This window comes from Acomys minous (assembly GCF_964271855.1).
Source record: "Acomys minous genome assembly, chromosome: 6".
NCBI lineage: Eukaryota > Metazoa > Chordata > Mammalia > Rodentia > Muridae > Acomys > Acomys minous.
The window spans coordinates 15,321,531-15,342,634 of NC_140487.1; the positions used below are offsets into that span (position 1 = coordinate 15,321,531).

General features: G+C 36.9%; 2 protein-coding genes and 1 pseudogene across 6 annotated transcripts in view; 1 reads left to right on the forward strand and 2 right to left on the reverse strand.

The window, feature by feature from the left end:
• Positions 1-21,104, reverse strand: part of PHF14 (PHD finger protein 14) — a 141,275-nt gene that overhangs the window by 12,118 nt on the left and 108,053 nt on the right. For all 4 annotated transcript variants that reach the window (XM_084787246.1, XM_084787249.1, XM_084787248.1 and 1 more), the window contains one exon: positions 20,873-20,990. In XM_084787246.1, the coding sequence (XP_084643372.1) occupies positions 20,873-20,990 (118 nt within the window). The remainder of the gene's footprint in view (positions 1-20,872; positions 20,991-21,104) is intronic.
• On the reverse strand, positions 3,006-3,404 carry LOC311599463 (small nuclear ribonucleoprotein E-like; annotated as a pseudogene). The gene has a single exon. The product of its transcript is annotated as a small nuclear ribonucleoprotein E-like (transcript).
• Positions 17,546-18,548, forward strand: LOC311599440 (ubiquitin-conjugating enzyme E2 C-like). The gene has a single exon (XM_084785352.1). It carries the CDS (start codon positions 17,821-17,823, stop codon positions 18,214-18,216), a length of 396 nt encoding a protein of 131 aa, XP_084641478.1. The 5' UTR covers positions 17,546-17,820; the 3' UTR covers positions 18,217-18,548.

A 21,104-nucleotide genomic window follows, 5' to 3' on the forward strand; every position in this document is an offset into this window, starting at 1 on the left:
GGTGAGGATGTAGAGAAAGGGGAACACTTCTTCAATGCTGGTGGGAGTGCACACTTGTACAACCACTTTGGTAATCAATCTGGCACTTTTCAAAAATTGTAAATAGTGCTACCTCAAGACCCAGCTATATTACTCCTGGACATATACCTCAACTATGCTCATAGCAGCCTTATTCATAATAGCCAGAATCTGGAAACAACCTAGATGTCCCTTAATTGAAGAATGGATAAAGACTCTGTGGTACATTTATACAATGGAATGCTACTCAGCTATTAAAAACAAGGAAATCTTGACATTTGCAGGCAAATGGATGGAACTGAGTGAATGCGATAACCCAGAACCAGAATGACATGCATAGTATATGCTCACTTATAAGTAGATATTAGTCAAACATAGATGTCCTGAGTGATTCCACCCAGTATGGGATCAGGACAGATGCTGGCACTCACGGCTGGACATCAGGTAACAGTGGTATGGAAGAATGGAAGTATAGAAGGACTCATATGAAGTCAAAATCAAGGAAAGCCATCTGAATTCTCAAAACAAGGCAATTATTTCCAACACATCTGAGATTTTATTATTTCTAAATCTTTAAGTAGTACAGATTAAGTAATAGTGTAGCGTGCTCGTATTCTGTACAAGTATTTAGTTGTCCATCAAAAATCTAAGCAGTAGTAAATGATGGGGATACATTTTCTGTGAGCAGATTAAAGAAAGTTCTAGATTTTCCTACTCATATACTTGATAACCCCAAAACATAAATAGGCATTAGACCAATAGGTAATGTTATCGTGTGCCACTTAAGAAAATGACCTGTTCTAAGAACGTAAAGTAGAAAACCATGAACTATTAACATAACTATTGCAGTGCTTTCTTACTTTACCGAGAAACTCTCAAGAAGGAAATGGGGATGCTATCTTGGTTATAAGCTTGCGGCTGAAATGATTTAGATGGTTTTCTTTTCCAAACAGTATCAGTATAACATCTTTTTTTTCTTTTTCTTTCCTTTTTTAAAACAATAAATTATAGCTGATACTTCAAACCTAGTCTATCTGAATCTTCCGGCTCTGAAAACCAAGAAAGCATAACTACTTACCCTACATAAACAGAGCAGAAGCAAGATGAAGATAAAAATGGCCCATTATGGTGCACTGAATACCAGCTATGTATTCCACCACTGTGAGAACAGGAAAGCGCGTCAAGCATGACTACTGGCTTTGAAATCCAAGCGGGCTAAAGTTGCCAAGAAAACTAAATATTTGCGGTTTTGTGTATTTGAGGTATTATGCGTTCATATTTCCCAAGTTCTAGTAATAATAAAACTAATGTCTAAAGGATATATTGGAGGAAATCCAGTAATAATTTAGTATCACACCAAATCCCACAAACTGAAAATTAATAGCCAGCAAACCTATATATTTACTTATTCACTTTATCCTTGCAATTTCTGCTTTTTAAATATTCAAACTATTGCCCCTTAAAATTTAGGAGATAAGTGATTCTCACAGTCAGCTCACTTGAAGAAAAATACACTGGGAGTTTGGATTTTTGTTTTTCTTTTCATGAAACAAGACTTCAATTTTAGCAGGCAACACTTTGAGAAAAAGAAGGTGGTGAAAATTAAAAAAGAACTTGTATCAAATAATGCAATCAAGAAAGATACATATTTAAAAATTATAAGAATTAAAAGTAAGCAAGTTCAAAATAGGTTTAAAAATTTAAACATGAAGATACTAATATCTAGGAATAAATCTGCCTTATTGCACTGATGCAACATGAAACTAATGTCAAAGAATAAAATCTGTTAAGGTGATAAAAATGCTTGTGGGACTCATATATCCATTCAGGATTTAGTGAATTTCAGGCAATATAACACAGAGCAAGGAAAGCTTAATATCTTACTTTGTATCAAATCAATAAAAATGACTTACTCTTTTGACATATCCCAAGGAATAAAATGAACAATCTACACAAAACGTGCAACAAAAGAAATTTTAGTTTTTTCTAGATTACAACTCCTTCACTCTGTGTCTGTATTAATATACCCAGAAACCTACTGCAACATGTAGACCTACAACTCAGTCTGGACTGTACTCAATTACACAGTCTTGACAAATATGCAGACTTAGTAAGTTGTGTTTAAAGATAATATGGAACAGAACACAAGAAAACTGAACACAGGAAGGACGAGAAGGGTAAACGTCAGTGTGTAGCCCGTGGACCAGTGCACAGACAATAGGGTTTCACGACTTCCTTCTCAGTGATGCATTAGTACACTATTGGAAAAGGGAGCTAAGATGGGTGCCAATAATCCCAGGGAGGCAGAGGCAGGAGGATTGCTGTGAGTTCGAGGCCAGCCGGGTCCAAGACAGCCAAGGCTACTCAGACAAACCCTGTCTCAAAAAAAGAAAAAAAGAAAGTGAGCCAAGCCATGTCCCATGGAAAAATTTACCAACCTCCCTTATTCTGCAATCATTTGCCTTCAGTATTATCTTAGAGGATATCAAGTTACCTGCCACTCTTGTTTTATATTGTCATTTATTGTTCACTTATTCAAAGACTAATTCTTGGCACACTATCTACCTTTTAACATTTAAAGCAACACTTTAGGATTAGTGTGAAAATGATTCATTGTTCATTTAAATACAATTCAACTTTTCAAACTCTTTTACATTGGATTTCACACCAAATACTAATGATTTATTTCTTTTTGTCTTTAATCCTCTTTCAAATGTGGGATTCACCAAAGTATGACAATTAGTTTACTTATTTATGCAAAACTGATCTTGTTCTTCTAAAAGTCCACATGTAAGATTACTCAAGTCAAAAATTGAGCTTAAGAATTAATCCTCTTGCAACATGTAAATGATCAAGTCATGTATCAACTACCCTCAAACGGTGCAAGAAAGAAATGAGTACACACTGAAATGTAGTGATTGTGAAGGATAAAATCCAAATGAAGGTCCTTTCCCCCCCCCCCCCAAAACAAAGACAATCTTACAGCGTTTATTATCAGCGGATAATGGCCACTAAAGCAATACAAATAAACATTTCAGACTATTCTCGATGCGGAAGACACCTTTAAGAAAACTGAACTGCCTACGCAACTCCTCCAGTGCTTGACCATTTCTAGTTGGAAACACTTTGCAGCACAGTAATGTTATCTCCTTTTAGCATGATCCAACCCAGTTGTTTTCTTGACTTTGTTTTTGAATGAATCTCTTCTGCAGCATCTAATATGAGGTTCGTGTGCTCATCAAAGCCAATATACAGCTCTCTACAGGCATGTTCATTGCTCATACAGCCACATCTGAATAAGATATATTTTGCAAGTATCTGATGATGAGGCTGGTTGGCTGCACCATCACTCTCTGCATCTTCTGACCCTGGCTGCGATACGCCATGGTGAAAGTCTCCAAGACCAAACCAAAGGGACTATTTTTAATAACAATAATGCCGGAGATTATCTTAGTCTTTCTTAGTATTTCTCTGTAGCTACTAAATCTGTAACTTTAAAAAAATATACAACTCACTTCAATGTTTGAGGAAATTTTAAAGTTACCCAAGCCAGTCAGCTTCTGTAAAAGTGGAATTTTCTATAGTTTTTTTTAACGTATTTATTAGTTATATGAAACCAGCAACTTTATCTTTTATACTCTCCTTTCCCTGAAGAAAATAAATTATATCTCTAGAGGCTTTACTTTATGAAACTTTAAAACTCAGGCTGGAGGAAAAAAGAAAATTTTGTTTTAGAAATACCTTTTGCAAGAGATTTAAAATACAAAGGGAAAATAACAATCATTTGTTTGTCCCTGGATGGGTGACTTGAGTTCCAAGTTCACTTAAATCACATGTCACATGATTCCAAATTCAGTTAGAAAGACGTAAAATTGTAAAAAAGAAAATCTCAAAAACATTATTAGTTTAAATTTTAGCACCAATGAGACAAACAAAAAATGAGGTTGAATGTAAAATTCAGGATTGAAGCCTACAGACTGTCAAAGAAGGTAAAAAGCAATAAAAAAAAATGCTTTTCCTTAGATAAAGTTGGGGATGGCGGCTGGGTCACACCTGTGATGCTGCACTCACACAAAGGACCAGCCTGCTTTACAAGGCAAGTTCCTGGCCAGCTCACAGTGAGCTTCACAGTGAGCTTATAGTCAGCTCGTGCTTCCTGAGACCTCATCGCAAACAGATAAAAGCTATTCTTACTAAGACTTAACAGTACTCACATTTTCCCCCTTGGATATTATGCTGAAATTAAAAGTGAAATGTTTTAGCAATTAAATGTTTAGTATAGCAATGTGTATGTGATATATATCATGAAATACTGCTGTTATATTTCATTCTCTTAAACATTAACTTTGCTCATTATATAATTGGTTTGCCTCTATGTTTCTACAATATCATAAAGCTTGAGTGAAAAAAAGTTAAGCCTTTCATTTTTTAATTGATTCTGTTTCTAATGAGAAATAGACTCTAAGAACTTAATAAACTCATTTTCAAAGGAAAATACTGCAAGCCAAAAATGCACCAATACACCAAAATCTACTGAACACGGGAGTCCAGAAGCACAGCACACTGGAGCTACCTGCAGTTCATGTTGATGTGACTGAGTGGAAGCTGCCACTTACTTGCTGCCTTCGCCCAGCATCAAGACAGGGTTGTATAACCTGCCACTCCAGGAAGAGATCAACTTTCATAATTCCACCCGAGTGTTATACTAAATGAATAACCCTTTCACACTGTGGTAATGTTAAAAATATTGTAAACTGAATTATCACCAGTGGCAATTATCTGCCATAGCATGTATGGGTTATAATCCCAATGAAAAACAGCAGATGACAGTAAAAATGAATATATTATTTACTTTTTAATTATTCCTATGCAAACTCTGTTCAGAACACAGAAGTGGCTTTGCAACAAAAACAGCTTAACACATAATATTGAAGAAATATTTGTGAAGCAATATTAATGAAATGATCAAGAGTAAAGTGATTTATGCTAGTGTTTCATAACTGTTTTTCCCCATCATCACCTCAAACATTTCCTAAAGAAATACTTTCCTCTGAAATTTTAGTGCTACAGACATGGTTTTGGTGTAGTCTCATTCTGTAGGCCTTATTGAAATGGCACTTACAGTAATCCTCCTGCTTCAGCCTCTGAGTCTTAAGATTATAGTTATGAGTCACTACTTCCAGTTTAGAGTTATCAGGATTACAATGTTAGGATATGGCAAAATGTAAAAAACAAAACAAACAAACAGCAACCTACCCATGCCAGTCCTCCACTGTCTTTTATAAAGGTAAGGCATAATAACCATATAAATTATTTATACCATCTATTCCCTAGTTTTGAATGCTGACAACAATTCTGAAAACCAGTCCTCATTCATAGTACAGAGCACTTAATTAGGAAGGATATATTAATTACTACTTAAAGTGATTAAATGTAATATAGTATAGTATAATATAATATAATATAATATAATATAATATAATATAATATAATATAAGAGTTCATATGCATGTGAAGATCTCAGAATCCTTTCAGCATGTACCTGAGAGAGACACTCATTATGACAACACTGGCTGACTGAACTACCCAGCAGGCTCTCCACTACTCAGCACTGTGGCAGCCATAGCAGCGCCAATGGTATCCAATCTTATCAAATTGACCTTAATGTCATGAAAATTGAAACATTTTTTAAAAATGCAAAATGGAACTGATTTTTACAAAGAAAAGACAGGACGCTAGTCTAGACACAGCATGCTGAGAAATTAAGCTACTGTTAATAGTGTTACCTACACAAAAAAGAAAAAAATGCTTACTATTTCTGTCTCCTTCTCCCCCGCCACCTTCTGTTTTTTAAAACCATCTGACTTTAACAAGACACATCTGAATGTATCATAAGTTAATTCTTTATCAATTTTCATAAATCACATTTTACCTTGGTCAGCCAGCTGAAAATTATGTAAGCCATAAATTAGCTTTAAACAAGCTCGGAATCAGGCTGGAACTGGTTTTCGAATTAAAGAGCCTTCAGTATATTACAAGGTGCTGTCATTTTATTACCCCAATCAATTTTGTGTGGCCTGAGGTAGAAGGAAAATGAATGCTGTCTTCATTTGCCATGGGTTTATCTCCTAAAGCAGGCTCTGGAAACCTAACCGCAGCAATGAAATGAAAGCTAAGTTACATTTAGCATTGCCAACACAGAAAATTGTTACTCCTTAACAAAGTTTGAGTTACAACAGGGAAAAAAAGACAAAGAGCATTTCCAGTAAGTTAACATAGTATTTTAATAAATTAAATGGGCTTCAAATTAAAAGAAAAAGGATGAAAACACAGGGAGTGCCGCTATCAGTGCTTCAGAAGTATTAAATGACTTATCAATATAAATTTCAACCTCAATCTCAATGAAAGAAATATTTAATTTTTTTTTTTTATGGACAAGTGACCACTCAGCCTAGCCCTTGCCTCCCTAGACAATAAAGAATAAACAAAGGAGCCTCCAGAAGCTTAACTACGCAGACAGTGATTACTGTCTCCATTTTAACACAAAGAAACTGAGGCAGGGGGATGACCTCACTTCCTTTCTTACTCAGTTTTGTTAACAATTTACTTCTGAGACTTTATCTCTGAGCACACATACTGACTAGCATAAGGACATCAAGTATATCCAAAAGACTGACTGTTGCGGAAATAATGTGCCACATGAACTCTCACAGTGTTACACAAGGCAATCTCAATACTCTGGAGGCACAGGCAGAGAGAACCAGCAAGCCAAGCCTCTTTGGCTACATAACCAGTCTGAGGCCTGCTTGGGCTCTATGAGACCCTATTTCAAAAACCACAAACAACAATAACGACAAAACCAAACTAAGTAATACAGAATACAACCAAGGTGAGGGACCAGAGGGGTCACCAAGTCAATTTAGAGGTGAGGTCCCTGTCAGTGATAAATCGGTTTTGTGCACCTACTTTCATAGAACACTGAAAGTAAGAAATGTTTGTTTTTGTCAGGTTTTACTTAGCTATTTACAAAGCTACTCCACCTGACAATGTGTAATATGCGTTTCACAAAGTGGTTCTACATGTCTGTATTTTAGCACAGAGTCACTATTAACCACTGGATTTATCAAGTAACAATATCGTACTTCTGAAAATATTGATAAGCTCTACTAATAAATGCTGGCAGCTGGAGCATTCACTGGCCAACACTGACCGGGACACTGTTCTGCTTTTAACCAGCCATGTAAATCCATGGTTACCATGAATCTCTAAGCTAGTTTTTCTTATCAATAAAAAAAATTTAAAAGCATTTGGAACATATTAATAGTTTTCTAATTATTTAACATATAAATGCCAGCAAACTCAAATTAGTAGTTGTTGTTTCTCCTTTTTATTTGAAAAAGAAAAAAAATTTCTCACATAATCAAGTCTATTCTAACAAAAATAGCTTAAATATTTCAAAAGCCGACAGGACCTGCGAAGCTTGTTTGGAAGTGGCTACAGGTAGCTGACTGAGTTTGAGGGGGGACAGCCTAGTTTGCTCAGCAAGCTTCAGGCCAAGACAGAAGGTGTAGGAATCCCGAGGAATGCGTGCAGGAGGCTGTCTTCAGGCTTCTACATAGGTATGTTCAATCACATGCACATGCACAACCACCTGCACGCACAGGAAATGCGAGAACAACTATGGATGCGTAATATTCACTTTCTAAACAAACCCAGTTCACTGGTGCACTGTTCATCATAACTGAGAAGAATTTTCCAAGTAATCTTCTTCATGAGATCTAGCCCAACTACAGTGAAGATTTTAAACTCCTCCTCGTGTCTGGAATTTGCTAGATACTGATAAAAAAAAATCACATATGTGTACAAATTAGGACAGAGGTTTTAAAGCATTGAATGTAACTAGAAGGTACTTCAGGGGCTGAGAGGTCAGAAGCACTGTTCACAGCTCCAAGAATTAACAATAAATTGTGGATAATATAACATTTGAAGAAAATTATGACAGCCGGATAGTATTTCACAGAAATTCTATAGTGTAAACTTTTAGGCTCAAGAGTTATATGTTGTTATTTTATTATATTCCAACATATAACAGAAGACTCAGCACAGCTTATGAATAATTTGTAGAATTTTATTCAATAAATTATTGAAGCATTGTAAACATACAGAATGTCTTCAAAGACAAAGGAAATATTTGAGCATATGTGGGCTACAATTGCCTGTACAATTTTGTGCAAAAAACATTTTTTTCCTTTCAGATTAATTATGCATATTTAGACTAACCAGGTATTCTTCACTTCAGGAGTAAAGATTTTAAAGTTAAATTAAATTCTACTTTAAAAATATCTGCTATAATCAACATTTATATATTAACAGAAATACTGAGTAAACTAGGTAGGAACAGAAATGATTCTAAAAATATATGATGCTTAAATTCGTTGAATAGATTTTTTTCTGCATATTTGGGCCATGGCTGGCACAGATTTATGCGCCAGACAAGTTTTGTGCATCAATAACTAGCCTCAGGCTTAAAAGCACAATGCAGGGTGCAGGAGCTTCACTACTTATATATTCCCTTTTGGCAGAATAATGGTTTAAAAATAATTTCAAAATAAATAAGCAGGAAACAGGCTATCTGTGGAAAAACAGGAAGTTAAAATATTATAAAAGATATGTTTAACACCTGGTTCTTTGTCTTTGAGAGAGTAGAGAAAAACCCTGCCATAAGACTTTCCATTCAGCATGCAGAGAACCTGGACCCAAATGATAACAGCACAAAGAAAGCCCTGCTGAAAGCCAAAATGAATAGTCTCACAGAAGAAGCACACAAGGAATTCAGTCTATGGATTGCGGAGAAACTAGGATCTAGGAGTTAGGCTGGCTGCTATGGACATGATTTTTTTCCCTCTAATCTAAGAATTCCTGTGCTGGATGCTTGGCAGTGTTAGAGTATTGAACAACTAGGCTTGAGGTCTTTGGGCCATTAACCGCGCTGTTTCCTGAGGTAGGGCATGGCATTCTGATCCCGGCTAATTCTCATGAGAACACTGCTACAAGAGTCCCTACCTTCTGGTCTCTTCACAGATCTTCCCATGAGGTTCTGCTTCAAACTCACAGCCTGCCTCTCCCTCTCGAATGCTGAGATTAAAGGTTTGCACCACTATGCCTGGCCTGGGAAACGTTTATAAATGATACAGCACTCTCCCTTCCTGTGAAAGCTATGTTATTCATCTTCTTTAACTGTCTTAGATAGAGTGGAACAAATTTAATTATATTTAAGGGAGTGGCAGGATAGATATGGTGAATTTTAAACTGAGTTATTAAGGAGCAGTTCACCACTGTGGGCTCTTGGAACTGCCTAATTACATTAAGAAAATAAAAAAAGTTTGATGCCTTATACTCCTAACTTGTTACATGATACCTATACATCCTGAGAATAGATTTATAAATACAGATACATAAATACAGATGTAAACTTTGTACACTTTGTAATCCCTCAAGACACACAAGGGGCAGTCCTGGCCCCCTCCACCAGGAGCTCCAGCAGCCGGCTGTAAGAGCTAAAACAGCTATAACTTCCATTCCAGCCCACCCACCCCTCTTCCCTAAAGGCCTTAATGGTCAGTTGTTTTCTAAAGGTTGTGATGGCTATTCCCAGCCCCAAGGCAGGAGAGTGGCCAGGGCCCTGCCCTCATTCCCAGGCCACCCACGACTCCACCCCGCCCCCCATGAAACCCTCTATAAACCCTGTGTTTTGCCTAGTTATTTTCTGCCTCTCACCAGAGCAGGGGCAGCCACCCTCCTGAGATTTTTCCCTTCCCAATAAACCTCTTGTGTGAGGTTTGCTGTGTGGCTGACTCTGAGGTAGTCCTTGGCTCCTGACTGCCAGCATGCATTCTGGAGCAGAGCTGTATCATTTTCACTTGGGGGAACTTTCCCAGCAGCTAGAGCAGAACTTCTAAGGGTGAAGCCTTCCCCTTCAGAGCTGCAACACTTACATTATAATTCTGACTTTAGGAATACAGTAAAAATATTATTTGTTTTTTATCGTTGAGAGAATAGTAAACCTTTCAAGAACTCAGAAATGGCTCAAAAGTGGCTGCATATGGCAGGTGAGTGCCTATAAATCCAGTTTGTTTTTTTTTTAAGGCAAGGTAGCAGGAATTCAAGGTCATCCTCAACTACATATGAGACCAAAGTCAGCTAGAGCTATATGAGATCCTCTCTCAAAGGTACCAACCCTCCCCCCAAAAAAGGCAGGGGAAAAAACAAGAGAGAAGAACTGAGAAAAGAACATGCTGCTGACAAAAAATGCCTTGATGCAGATTTGACTTTTCAAAGTGATTGTAAATACAAATCACCTCTATAAGAATACTATAACAAATTCTCAAACTAAGGAAGCAGAGAATCATGTGTAGCAGTTATCTCAGGTACATTTAGTATATGACAACAAAGGTGTAAGCCTAAAATAAACGTTTAAGAACACTAAGAGGTTGTATCTTTAGTAATCAGAGATTAAATTTAACATATAAAGCAGTGCTAAGGAACAGCACATTTAACTTACAATTTAGGAGTGTATGAAATAAAAACAACAACAACAAAAAAGATCACAGAGCTAGGACATATATGTAAACAGAAGAGAATGAACACACACACACACACACACACACACCTGTTTTAGCTGACTTTTTATAGGTGGGATGATTACTTTTATACTATGGCTAGGGAACAAAAGAATTTATACAACATGAGCAAGTTAATCCAAATGAACCAGAGTGGTGTTATATTAGCATTTAGTTCACCTACAAACAAGACACTATTTGAAAATTTAAAAAAATTATGACTGCCCAAATATGAACTGAACAAGGACGATACCAAAAAGCACACCAAACTGGACAGTGAAGAAAGCTGACAAGTCCCCAGCCCTGCAAGAGGAACTCCAGACAACGGAGTAAAGTGGGGAGCAGGAGAGCAGATCCTTCCCCGGGAGAAACACACCAATCAGCTGTCAGTGCCAAATCCTCAGCCCTAAATGCATACATACGAGGAGCATCAGATGGACTCAACAGGCTATATTTAAAAGTATAAATGCATATACAAATACATATATGTGCATACAATTAGAACTGAATTTGAAGGGAAGTTGTGAAGATTAATGGAAGGAAGGCTTAAAGGGGGAAAAAAAAGGAAGGGACAGATGTTGTAACTAAAATACAACCCCAAAACTAAACAAAAAATAAACATTTTACTGCAAAGGAGTGTTGATACTAAGAATAAGAAACTACACAAATATCCTGGGATGTAAACAAAGTGGCTGTTACTACACAAATCAGAATGTCTTTGCACAGAGACTAAATGTAGTGTGGGCAGCTCTGGTCTATTTCAACTTCACAACTACAACAAACTTCACATAGTTAAGACTTGACCCATCTAAAATACATTTTAGATCTATCATCTTCTTCCAAGTCTGATAGTTAATGTGCCGTCCATCTTGCCAGGCAGCACCTGCCTTAACACAGATTCTCCTTCTGTGTGGTGGGGTGGTGTTCTCCTCCCTGTCTAGAAGATGTGCAGGGATAAAGATAGAACAGAGATGGAAGAAATGATCAATCAATGCCTGGCCCAACCCGAGACCCACCCCATGGCAGAGAGCCAACCCCTGACACTACTGAGAACACTCTGATATACCTGCAGACTGGAGCCTAGCATGACTGTCCTATGAGAAGCTTCACCCAGCAATGGATAGAAACAGATGCTGAGACTCACAGCCAAACATTGGGCAGAGCACAGGGAGCCTCACAGAAGAACAGGGGGAAGGATAAAGGGACCCAGAGGGTACAGGAGTTCCACAAGAAGACCAACAGAGCCAATTTACCAGGCCCCAGAAGGACTTGTGAAACTAAAGTACCAACCAAAGACCATGCATGGACTATATACCTAGGCCTCCTACACATATGTACCCGATGGACATCATGGTCTTCATGTGGGTCCCCTAGTAAAAGGAGGGGCACCTGTCTCTGACATGGACTCTATTGCATGCTTTTGATCGCTTCCCCCTGGGCTCCTCACCAGGCCACCATGGAGGAGGATGTGCTCAGTCAGCCCTGACACTACTTGGTATGTTGTGATGAGTTAGTGTGGGTAGGGGGGCTCCCCTTTTCTGAGGGCTAGAAAGGGCAGGATAGGGGAAGAGAGAGGGAGGATGGGGCTGAGAGGAGAGGAGGGATGTAAAGTGAATAAATTTAAAAAATAAAAACATTAAAGAATTTTTTTTAAATAAAGAGCATGGACAAATGGGAACTAGGGAGATGACTCAGTGGTTAAGAGTACTTTCTCCTTTTGTAGAGGACTCCAGTTTGTTTCCCAGGACCAAAATTGAGAGGCTCACCAGTATCAGCTATAAGGGATTCAGAGTCTTCAAAGGCATATAATAAACACGTAAATAAAAATAAAATAAAATAAATAAGAACCTGTATACGGTATACACAATAATCTTGAGGAATTTGCTATATAACACAGTGGTCAAGTAGGAAGGTAGTAACCAGCCTTTATAATTGCAGGTAAATAGAAATGATTTTATAAAACCATTCTCAGTATTCCACAATGATCATGTCCTACCTTATGGCACGAAATATATCTACATTTTGTTTTGTTTCATCTAGTGACACGAGGTCTCTATGTAGCAACCCTTGGCTGGCCTTGAATTAGTACATGATCCTTTGGCTTCAGACTCTCAAGTACTAACAGTCAACAATGTAACATTATTGATGGCTGTATGTGATTTCTTTACTGACTCCAACTTTATTCAGAAAAGTGGAGTGAGAAGGAAGAAACAAAGGGAAAACAGAAATATGTACCTTTAAAGCAGAATTGTATCTAATTATTTTATTATTTTAAACATTATTGCTATTTTGAATTATTACTTCCTAGTTTTATAGTCAACTCAAAAACAATCTACAAATATATTTACCTCTATACATATACCCTATTTCTAGAATAATCTGTTAGAACAGAATTTCCCCATGCCTGTGCTTAAAAAACTTAAAATTAAGTGCAATCAAAGGATATTCTGTTGATATAAGCTCATTGTCTAAGTATCACTACGGCATCTGAAAAAAATTTTATAAGGAATGTATGCACCACACTGGGCATAGCAACACAGCCCTGCAATCCCAGCACTTAATATGCAAAGTCAAGTTCAAGGTAGTGTATTGTAGAAAGCCTGAGGACACTGCTACATAGTGAGACCTTGTCTCCTAAATAAACACGTACACAAACAAAACCCATATACCTTGACAAAATGAACACATGTTATTTTTCAAGAATTTTTTTTGTATCACACACACACACACACACACACACACACACACACACACACAGACACACACACACACACACACACACACACACACAGAGCTCCTGTTGCGGTCTGAGTGTAGAAGTCAGAGGTTAGCTTTCAGGAATAGCCTCTAACTCAACCTTGCTGAGGGGTTCTCTTCTGCCATTCTTGCCTCATTGCATACCACTGGCTAACTGGCCTGTGAGCGCCCAGCCATACTCCCTTTCTACCCCCATCTCTCTGTAGGAACACTGGGATTACTGACTCATACTCTAGACTGTCAGGCTTGCATACCAAGTGCCTTTACCCAATGAGCCACCTCACTGGCCTGATCCAGCCTTTCTTTGGCTGGTATTATTTTCAAATTTAATGTATTTTATCTTCTTGCTTCAGTTTCCAGCTAAAAGTACAATAAATTAAAATGAACTAATGTCTTCATAGTCTTGGAGATGTTCTTCACCTATTACTTCAGCAGGTTTTAAATTAAACAAAATAGTTTCTGATGTTCCTCTTTTGCTCACATCACTTGAATCCCTTCCTATTATTCCCGTTAGACCTGACAGAGCCAGTCCTAAAATTCAGAGGACTTTATATTTATATTTATATTTAACACAAAATATATAGGACACATGATAGCTAAAGTAACATATAAATTTAATAGTTAAGAGAACCATCAAATGCCCTGGTTTAGAAATGTGTTAATTATAAGGATAGCTATCATTGCCTTTTAATTCTAGGATATTTTTCTGGGTAGAAAGTTAGACATGAATTCACACTACTTAATATAAAACTCTGAAAGAAACAGGAAAACTCTACTTAGTATGTAAAAAGGCAACGTAATGAGCAGGAAACTGTGTTTCACAATGCATTATAAAAACATCTCTTATATTGAACATGTCATTAATTCTGAACTTTCAACCCCATTGCCAAGGAACAAGCTCAGCCTTATAGAACTGGAGTAACTTGCTGAAGGTCATAGCACTGTAGCTAAGATCTGAGCCATCTATTTTCCCAGAATATATACAGGCCCTTTCTTCTACCTCACAGGCATATTCTGATCTTATTATAATTTAACTGCTTTCTCATTACACATCACCTCTGATCATATTTAATGACAAACCTTTATGGAAAATGAATGATCACTTAAAAATACAAAATCCTTAGGGATATACATCCTAATTTTAGAATTGCTAAAATATGAATTCATTGAGATGCAAGTAACATGACATCACAGTGCATATGCACTGTCTACAATTCCCAGTCTGTAACTCTTCATCAGCCTTGGCAAAGACTCCATTCTGTTAACTCTCCGAGTTCAGTCAGTTTAGCGTAGGCTTCAGGATTACTTTAAAGAAATGTATCTCACAATGACACATATATAGGAAAATATCATATTGTTGTACAATAAAGAAAACCAAAACAAAAAAAAATTATCTGATAGGCAAAATATTTTCTTAAGGTACAACATACAAGTTAGGAAAGAAGATATATATCACAGACAGGTCCATATGATGATAAACTATATAAACTACATACTTCCTAAACTAGAGTGAGCAAATTACCCATGTCTTAAGTAGAATGCCTGAAATCTTACTCTGGCATTTAAAGCAAGGATATAAATGACACTAATCAGGTGCCGTCTTCATTATTTATAATAAGCTAATTTACTTCAACCAGGACTAACCATCTCTTCAAATGAGTACTTTTACTCACAGTAGATTTGTGGACACAGTAAACATCAATTAAAATATAGCACATTCCTCCTCAATTTATAACATTATGATCTGATTCACTGGTTTACTACATAAACCAATGTTAGTATGTCAGATGCCAGGTTACTAAGGTTAAAGAACTCTTTACTGACTTTCTGAAAACTATTATAAAATATGCTTTTGCTTTTCTCAATTTTAAATATGTAAACAACTCTTTTCTCTACAATGAAAACAAGTCAGACCATGAAATGCTATTTTAGTATAAAGGGCAGAAAGACATTGGTAATTTCTGAGAGGCATTTTCTATGTAGGGTATCTCTAAATTCCGATTCAGTTTCTTGTCACATATGGCACCCCACAGATGGAATATAAACTCATCAGGCCCACATGCCACCCAGCTTAAAAATGGCTTGGCTTTTTCAAGTTTGCCATAAGTATATCTTGAAAAGTTATTTAGCATTTTAATTCTGAAAATTATTTTGGAGCAGTTTAGGAAGGAATTATTTATTTTAAAATATTTCAACTACTTTGTATTCTATAAAGAAATACATCAAAATAGGTGCATCATAAACATTGACAAATTCTACCTGAAAGAAATCCCATCCCAGGTATGTCCTGGTGAAGCATATGTTTGGTTGTATTACATGACTATGCGAACACCTTAGATCATTGAACTAATCAGATCAGTGTGGACTCTAGTTCTATTATAAAGGAATGAAAGCAGATCACCTGTTTTAAAACACCCCTAGAATAATGAAGCATATTACTTCTTTGAGTTGGCAGTTTTCCCACTAATTAGTTCAGGATATAAACATCAATATCCTATAGACTTTGTTATTGTTGGCTTGTTTTGATTAAACCAGGTCTTGCTAGATAGCTCAGATAGTCTTTAGACTCTTGTGGACTACTAGGTCAACTCCTGTTTAACTTCAGTACTATCTATAATTTTGGAATTTAATTGGTAAATTAATAGTAGCCCTAAAGTACAACAGTCTTTTAAAAAGTATGGTGACAAGGCATTTGTACAGTTTTCCTTCCTAGGGAAAATGCTAAAGGAACTACAAATGTGCTTAGCATCAAAAGCTCCACCAATAAGAAGTTTGCAGGCTTAACCCTACTCACCCAGCAAGCAGGGACCCAAAGCTGTTAGACTAAAACACCACAGATTTAATATTCAGACTTTAGGCAAGTCTATCTTCCATCACAGACTTGTTCTACAGGACGCTACTGTACAGAACAGTGCAAAAAGCTTTTCCTTTTCCTTTTCCTTTCTTTTCTTTTTACAGATTTTTGAATATCTTGAATAATAAGAAGGAAAATCAAAACTCAGAAAAGAGTAGTGAAGAACATTTCAGTAAGGTCTAATCACTGTGTACAAATACCAGGTGGTGTTTTACATGAAGATGATTTCTCTTTCAGCAATGCTAAATTCAGAAACTTATAGTTCAACCTGTACGCCCTGTAAAGTCCCAGAGGTCAAATGAATAGTTAAAGTATGAGAAAGTCCTTTTTATGGGTCAGTTATAAGCTTGAAATTTAAAAGAACTTTTAAGGATACATCATTTTAATTTTATATTTTTCATAAATCTTCACAATACATAAAATCTAGACATTCAATCTCCCATATTACTAGGTTCAATTAAATGTGCTTGTTTAATGTATTGTGGCAAGATACTCCTTGGGGAGACTGCTCTATTAAGTTCCCAAAGAGGCACAAATGTCAAAACTATTCTACTTGAAAATAAATACAGTGATATTTTATTTTTAAACATTAGCTACAGAATTTTATTTTTTTTCCTCCTTTATTAATTTATTCTTGTTACATCTCAATGGTTATCCCATCCCTTGTCTCCTCCCATTCTTCCCTCCCTCCCATTTTCCCCTTATTCCCCTCCCCTATGACTGTTCCTGAGGGGGATTACCTCCCCCTGTATATGCTCATAGGGTATCAAGTCTCTTCTTGGTAACTTGCTGTCCTTCCTCTGATTGCCACCTGGTCTCCCCGTCCAGGGGACATGGTCAAAGGTGAGGCACCAGAGTATGTGAGAAAGTAGCTACAGAATTTTAATTGTTCATTGAAAATAAACAAAAAGAAAAACAAAATAAAACACAATTAAAACTGTATTTTTTATACTTAGGTTTTTTTGAGTAATTTTATTTTTTATACTTTATTTTCTAAACGTTTATTTATTTTATATATATATATATATACAGTGCCCTGCCTGCATGTACACCTGCAGGCCAGAAGAGGGTGTCTCATCACATTATAGATGCTTGTGAGCCACCATGTGGTTGCTGAAAATTGAACTCAGGACCTCTGGAATAGCAGTTAGTGCTCTTAACCTCTGATCCATCTCTCTAGCCCTATACTTTATTTATTATAATTCATTCACATATTACATCTCAGCTGTTATCCCCTCCCTCTTATCTTCCCGTTCCCACCCTCCCTCACTAACTCTTCTGCCCTGTTCCCCTCCCCTAGTCCTCTGATTGGGGGCGGAGTTAGCCCTTCCCTATCTATCTGGCCACAGCCTATGAGGTCTCATGAGGATAGACTGCATCCCCGTCCTCTGTGTACCCGCAAGGGCATCCTACAGTCTTCAAAAATGTCAATTGCATCAGCTGGTATATAATATGTATGTGGTTCTTGAAAATCTAATGTAAAAATTTAGATAAGATTAATAATACACATAAAACTTTACAATTTATGGCAGTTGCCCTTTAGTCTCCGCACTCCTTGCCAGAGCTCCCGGAATGGCGTCTCAAAACTGTGACCCAGCTGCTGCCAGCTTAGCCCTGCCCTTGCAAGAGAGCCAGCTCAGTGGGGGCGCCGCCAGGGGCCGCGTGGGCAAGAGGCTACAGCAGGAACTGATAACCCTCATGACCCTCCCTGAATCAGACAACCTGTTCAAATGGGTAGGAACCATTCACGGTGCAGCCGGCATGTTATTTGAAGACCTGAGGTACAAACTCTCCCTAGAGTTCCCCAGCGGCTACCCTTACAACGCATCCACAGTGAAGTTCTTCACACCCTGCTACCACCCCAATGTGGACACCCAGGACAATATCTGCCTGGACATTCTCAAGGATAAGTGGTCCGCGCTATACAATGTCAGGACCATCTTGCTCTCTATCCAGAGCCTGCTGTAGGAGAACCCAATACTGGGGAAATAGAAGGATCCAGAGGGTCCTGGAAACCTACAAGAAGAGCGTTATGACGGGCAGAACTGGGTCCTGGGGTCCTGCTTAAACTATGGCACCAGCCAAGGACAATATAGGCAGTAAACTTTGAACCCCTACCCAGACCTAGCTGATGGACAGGACATTCTCTATCGTTGAGTGGAAAGTGAGGTCTGACTTTGATACAATCTCCGGTGCCCCATTTTTTACCATGTCCCCTTGATGGGGAGGCCTGGTGGCACTCAGAGGAAAGATAACAGGTCACCAAGAAGAGACTTGATACCCTATGAGCATATACAAGAGATCCCCCCTTAGGCACAGACATAGGGGAGGGGAGTAAGGGGGAAGTGGGAGGGAGGGAGGAATGGGAGGACACAAGGGATGGGATAACAATTTAGATGTAATATGAATAAATTAATAAAATATTTAAAAAAGCACAAATACTAAGTCTAGTTTACATCATACCTTTTAATAGGTGTACTCAACTATGTGTGTACACGCTGGAGTCAGAGGTAGATGGCGTGTATCCTGCCCTACCATTCAGACTCTCTCCAGAACTCACTATTTTGGTTAGCCTGGCTGGACAGCAAACTCCAGAAATCTGACAGTCTTTGCTGCTCCCAGTGCTAGGCTTACAGACACAGGTTGCCACACCAGGCTTTTACGTAGATGCTGGTGATCTGAGCTTATAACCCCACACTTTACCTTCTGAGCCATCTCCTCAGTCCCTATATCTTATTAGAGATGCATACCACAAAATATTAGAAAATTGCACTCTATAAAATAAATTCCCCATGGTTATTAAAAATGGTAAGAATGAAAGTTAAGAAAAAACTAAGGGACTGTCTACATCCAGCAACCAAGAAATATGAAAACTAAATTCAATATACATTCCTAATTAAATATATGAACCTATCAGGACCATTTTGTAATAAAGAGGATAAATGAGACAGAAAACAAGAAAGGATCTGGGGTTAGATGAGAACGCATCAATATAAGCTTTCTGATTTTTGTTTGATATATTTGTAAATGTAGGATGATGGAAAACCACTGCAAGATTTTTAAGACAGAGGTGTGACTGTATCTTCAGAATCACTACTCTGTTACCAGACACTTACTATTTAAATGTAGCCATGAAATGAATATGGTAAATTATTCACCAATTTAAAAAACGTCGAGTGTATTTGTCACTCATTTTTGCGTACCTATTTCAGTGCTACAATTCTATAAAATACCACACAAACCCTAACTATTTAACAGCAACATAAATAAGCCAAACAAAGTTGGTTGTGAGGAAATTAGTATTATAAAAGCTAACGGCATTTTTATAAATGTTACAGTCTTATTTTAAACTTTTTATGTATATTATAAAATATATTCAGACATGGAAATTATAATAGAATGTAATAGAATGTTACATAGAATTAAGTTAAATATCACTTTGTTTCATACTTCATTTGGAGGCCTCTAGTGAAAAGAACAAAAGAAGAGAAGTAAGTTTGGAAGAGCACTTCAGAGTTTCTAAATCAAAAGGGACTGTAATAGAGTGAGAAACGGAAGGCACTAAATTATCACACCAGGAAGGAAGGAGGCACGCCCAAGACTCAAAAGCAATTTGCTATGTCTAGTGAGGATGAGGAGGCTTCTCTGAATGACACTAGGCACTTGGTTTGAATAGCTGGATAGAAGTAGAGATGCAGGAGAAATGTAGGCCATAGGGAAAAAGAAACAATGTACAGCTTTTCTAGGCACACAGCATTACCACATGATAGAAACTATTTTGTAAATAACCAAAAAATTTGAAGCCTAAGAAAAACATTTCAGAAGGCTATAATAAATTTTGACTACTTAAAAATATTTCTGATTTGACAACACTGTAAAATTATAATTAACTGATAATATCAATTTTGTCATAATTGATTATCAATTCTGCACTGACCAATTTAAAAAGTATGGCTGACATATTACAATAAGGATTTACTTTCATTATTATTGTATGTAATAAAAATAATATTGCTAACCCATAGCTGACCATTAAGTCCTCATCAAATATATTCAGCACACTTCTGTGAAATGAGTACAAGGACCAAGAATCTATCTATTCTTTCACTCTCTTTAAAATTAAATAAGTAAATAAAACTATAGGTTGCCATAATTTAAAGGTAAAACACTGACAGTCTGTAGAAATTCAGCTTATTTTAGAAGATAGACTATTAAACTTAATTCATTATTATCCTTTCTACATAGTTAAAATAAGTTTAGATTGTTTAAATTAGATTTTAAGTACTGAAGTCTATAAAACAACTCTAATATATTTACTTACTTTATGATAAATCATCTCCAAAATAAAATAGGATTTTATTGTTCAGCCCTTTTACTAACAGTATTTTCCCCAATTATGGCCTCAAAGTAGTAAATAAGCAGAGAGATGTTATCCTACTATAAAGTCATTTAATATACTAGAATAATACAGAGAACATTCAATACAGCTAAATATTCTATATAGAGGAAACCGATATCATTTAATATAGTTTTCTTCATTTTTAAAATTAGAAAGTGGATGCTGTGATACAGAGAAATTGTCAAGATGAAAGGAACTGATTTCTTCAATGCTTTCACCCCTTACCTTTGAAGAGGAAGAGTCACATTCCTGACATATCCATCCATAGCCTGTTTGTTTAGGAGATTTTTTCAAAGGAGGATCTAAACAGCCAAAATGGTAGCACAGTCTGCATTCATCACATCTGTAGGGTAAGCAGATTCACAGTGTATCTAAATATTGAAACTATTTATTTCAAAGACAAAAGTACAAAGGGTTACACATTACAACTTTAACACTTAATTCTAACCTTTGCTCA

Bases quoted from the DNA above. Each gene is read 5' to 3' on its own strand.
- LOC311599440 (XM_084785352.1), top strand. From the start codon at position 17,821: ATGGCGTCTCAAAACTGTGACCCAGCTGCTGCCAGCTTAGCCCTGCCC.